Consider the following 4,001-nt stretch of genomic DNA (forward strand, 5'->3'; position numbering starts at 1 on the left):
ACTTGAATTTTGTTTCACAATTTTATTCCGCATTTTATTCGACTAAACGGTATTGTTTGCATTCAACCCCCCTTCTACAAACAAATTGGGACCTAACAAATGGATAGAGTTGTAATATCATTTTTTACCCTACTTTACCACGCATACAATCATAACAATACAAAAGATATAAACATATTCACAATATATATAAACATTTGCTCAAATCCCAAAAATCAACTCGAATACAAATCCAAATATTGTTTACATCATTTAAAAAAAATACTAAAACGACCATCACATATTCTATTTTCATCTAATGAAAAGTACAATCTACAAACATAGACATGATAAATTCTTCCAAAGTCGTCATCCAGATCATTATGATGTGATCCCTGTAATTAGCAAAAAAAACAAGTTACATAAACATGGTATATATGATATATGCATGAATCAATTATACAAGTTAATTTCTATATTTGATGTTGTCAACAAATTATCCAGAAAACAAACTTATTAAGAGAAAAGGGACGAATTAAAGGATTTTCGCCAGAATCTTGTTGCAGCAGTTAGCGGGGACAAATTAAGCCTTAAGGAAAACGATCTGGTTGTGCCTAGAAGATATTTGTTGTCTGATCTTATTCAATTCTATATCTCTTGTTAACAGGAAGTGGAGACTGTTGCAGTGAAGACTGAAGGAATAAAAATCACAAAAATATCTGTAATAGGCTCATTAACCATGAAATTTCCAACACTAATAAATGAACTCATATAGGGCAAAAGGAATAAAAGTTCGAAAAATAAATAAAAATGTCTAAAAATGGATCGATAGTCATAAGCAATTAATGTTATGGTATAGGAAAAGGAGACAGCTCCTATGAATAAAGAAGGAATTGATAGGCCAAAAGCCAAAGAAAGTAAGCAAAATCACTAATATGCATATTAAGGGTCCGCGAATCAAGATAGCCCAACAACAATTACAAATTTTTACATATATACAGTCGTAGGTTTGTCCATGTCAAATGCATGGCATCCCAAAACAACACACAATTAAACAAGTTAAAAAACAGAATCCGGACATGCTGGACTTCTGTCATAAAAAAGATTGCAGATGTCACTACCTTCTGACCAATTAATTCAAGTCCTGAAGCAAAATTATCCAAATGAGCACTTCCATATCGTTCTCGCTGAAGGAACTCCTGCAATAAATTTTCATTGCCACCTTAAGAAAAATTATTGTTAGAAGAGACAAGACATGAATCGACAGAAAACTGCCAAACCCACTTACCAATAGATCAAACTGGGTGCCTTTCACAAATGCAACAATCTTGGAAAGTTCTTTCCCAGACATTAAATAACTAGCATGACTTCCAAGAATATTTTTAACAGAAGCAACATGCGCATTCTGATCTTTAAAAGGAGGGCTGCATTTGTGCATCTTTTCTTCAAATTACTGAATCAAAAACCGCGCCAAACTTCACAAATATAAAATGATTATACACGTGACATACTAGAGCTGCACAATATAGGTTTTACATAATGGAATGTCACCAATTTTATAATTCAAAATAAAATGTCAATGTGACAACTAAAATAAGTTAATATACATATACCGGTATAAAATAAGTAAAGTGCACATGATATTCTTTTCTCATGAAAGATAATTAATTGCAAAAAGTACTAATACCCAGAGAGTCGATCGTTGAACCCTAAATCAAATACATGATATAGATCAGAGGATCCATATCAGATGTTCTACTGATGAGATACTTAATTGGTGTAGCATGTTGGTGTATGTACAGATTTGTAATAATATAGACATGTACTGAGATAGACATATAGAACATACACGTATATAGTACCGGATAAAAGTTAATGGTCGAACAGACAACGCAACAAAGGTGGAAGTGCTAAGACTACTCACTTGACAAGGAAATCATGGAAACCACTCACCCCAGTACTTCACCCTGCCTGATATATCACCCTCTGCTCCTCCAGTGTACTAACTAATCAACATCCTAGCTTGTAAACACCATTATTATTCCTAATTAACTAATTAGTAACATATATAGTTAAGTAGAGAGAAGTATATGGTGTATATATGAGTGAACATCTGATGATACCTTAATAGGTTGGTATGGTGTTGAGAAGCTCAGTGAGAGTTTTTTATTTATAGACGTGGGAAACTGTAGACTTTCTGTATCAACTAAATTTGCTCAGGAACGTGTACTAAAATATACTAGCTTGACTAACGGAAGAGAAACATCCACGATGCTTTCTATTTTTGACTCATCATTCTCATAGTTGTTACTGATGATAATTGATAAGTAATAAATTGAAATTTTCAGCCACAAGATTACTACTCATTTTAGAAAAATTAGAGATGTCAAGCTAGTTGACAAAAATTATTGCAAAGAAAATTCAACAGGGAATAAATATAGAAAAACAAAAGCAAATTTCTTTTAGTTACAAAACCAAAGCAAAGCAAAATGTCATATCTTCGTAGCTTCAGCGTAGTTTAGACAATATCTTGGTATTGCAGATGATTTGACCATTTCATTTGAATCATATACTAAATCAGCCCGAAATCAGCCTTCAAAACAACCAAGACACTTAATAGATAAAAGAACTCAGAGATAAATTGTTAACGAGTGCAAAATCAATTACAAATACATCAAACATTTACCCAATCTCCAAGATAAAATTAGGTTATACTTCTCAAATACATTTCTCCAGATGATCATGATTTGGAATTTAGATTTTGTAGGGTAATCGAACCAGGGGAAGCATCAAAGACGGCTCTGAGTTTTCATCGTTGTCTCCGAGAAACAGCTGTAGCTCGAGCCAGAGGAGTAGAAGCTGCAGTTCCAGCAGTAGTTCAAGAACAAGCACAAGTGATGCAATTTCAGAAAGAAGAGTATTGATTCGAGCCAGGAGACTGAGAAGTAGTGCAAATAAACGTGCACCGGAGGCTTATAAAGCACATAAGCTTCTTAAGCTCTATAAATTAACTTCAGTTATCTTCTAAAACCTTTGAAACTCATGCAAATTTATATCACTTCTGTGTTTTAATAATGTTATTAAAAAAACTAACAAGTTCATAGCTCTCAACTAGACCCACGTATGGACCATAAATGACAATACAGATAAACAACACAATTTATCATCCTTAAAAGAATTAAATGTTTTTAGATATTAAACTAAAAACAATGTAAATTGATTGTAAAACTGGAATATAAGTACAAATATGTATATATAAGGGAGGGGGGCTAACCTTGAAATCGATACCGTGCTTAGGCTGCTTCTTGGATGAAGACTTGGGTTTCCCCATTACTTGGAATTAGAAAGGGAGGTGGGCTAATTAACCCATTTGTGTTTAAGGGATTTAAGAAATCAGGGTCGAAAATCTCATATATATATATATATATATATATACGTTTATTTGCAGAACGTAGATGGACTCCGAGGACTCCGATAAAAAGGTGGACTCCATAGAACTCACCCCTATATATATATATATATATATTAACCCATTTGGGCTAATATATATATATATATATATATTTAAGAAATGTTCTGCAAACTTAACATGTTTTGCAGAATAAAGTATTTTTGTAATGTTTTACATTCAGTACATATATGATATTCAAGATTTTGAATAAAATAAAGATCTTTGTAAAGCACGATTCACAAATAATATGTTTTGCAATTTTTTATGCAATATTTAACTTACAGAACACAAGTGGTCTCCAAGGTCTCCAAAAAAAAGTGGTCTCCATGTAACTTAACCCTTTATAAAGTGGTCTCCATATAACTTAACCCTTTATAAAGTGGTCTCCAAGAAACTTGTCAATCAAATATTTAGGGCTCACCCTAACTTTTCCAATGGAAAGGGCTTGCCCTGACCCGTCCAAGGGTTTTGGCTCGCCAAGCTATCCAAGGTTTGAGCTTGCCCTAACTCGTCCAAGGTTGGGGCTCGCCCTAACTTTGTCCAGTGTTTGGGCGCGCCCTAACTTTTCCAA

The 4,001-nt window shown here is 33.4% G+C and overlaps 1 protein-coding gene across 2 annotated transcripts; it reads right to left on the reverse strand.

Annotated features, from left to right (window-relative positions):
* Nucleotides 1-205: 205 nt before the first annotated feature.
* LOC141667522 (uncharacterized) lies at nucleotides 206-3,362 on the reverse strand. 2 transcript variants are annotated; one of them, XR_012552654.1, is made up of 5 exons: nucleotides 3,254-3,362; nucleotides 2,666-2,838; nucleotides 1,268-2,572; nucleotides 1,101-1,178; nucleotides 206-374 (listed from the first exon to the last, which is right to left on the reverse strand). XR_012552654.1 is itself a non-coding variant. In XM_074474046.1 (4 exons), exons 2-4 carry the CDS (start codon nucleotides 1,415-1,417, stop codon nucleotides 249-251), a joined length of 354 nt encoding a protein of 117 aa, XP_074330147.1. In that variant the 5' UTR covers nucleotides 1,418-2,838; nucleotides 3,254-3,359; the 3' UTR covers nucleotides 206-248. The 2 variants fall into 2 exon arrangements, 1 of the variants encoding a protein (XP_074330147.1); XM_074474046.1 differs by having other exon boundaries at nucleotides 1,268-2,838; nucleotides 3,254-3,359.
* Between the last annotated feature and the right edge of the window lie 639 nt (nucleotides 3,363-4,001).

Source organism: Apium graveolens, chromosome 6, assembly GCF_009905375.1.
Source record: "Apium graveolens cultivar Ventura chromosome 6, ASM990537v1, whole genome shotgun sequence".
Lineage (NCBI taxonomy): Eukaryota > Viridiplantae > Streptophyta > Magnoliopsida > Apiales > Apiaceae > Apium > Apium graveolens.

Bases quoted from the DNA above. Each gene is read 5' to 3' on its own strand.
- LOC141667522 (XM_074474046.1), bottom strand. From the start codon at position 1,417: ATGCACAAATGCAGCCCTCCTTTTAAAGATCAGAATGCGCATGTTGCT. The intron at 1,179-1,267 runs GTAAGTGGGTTT...AATTTATTGCAG, and splicing joins GCACCCAGTTTGATCTATTG to GAGTTCCTTCAGCGAGAACG. The intron at 375-1,100 runs GTAGTGACATCT...TGCTAATTACAG, and splicing joins TTGAATTAATTGGTCAGAAG to GGATCACATCATAATGATCT.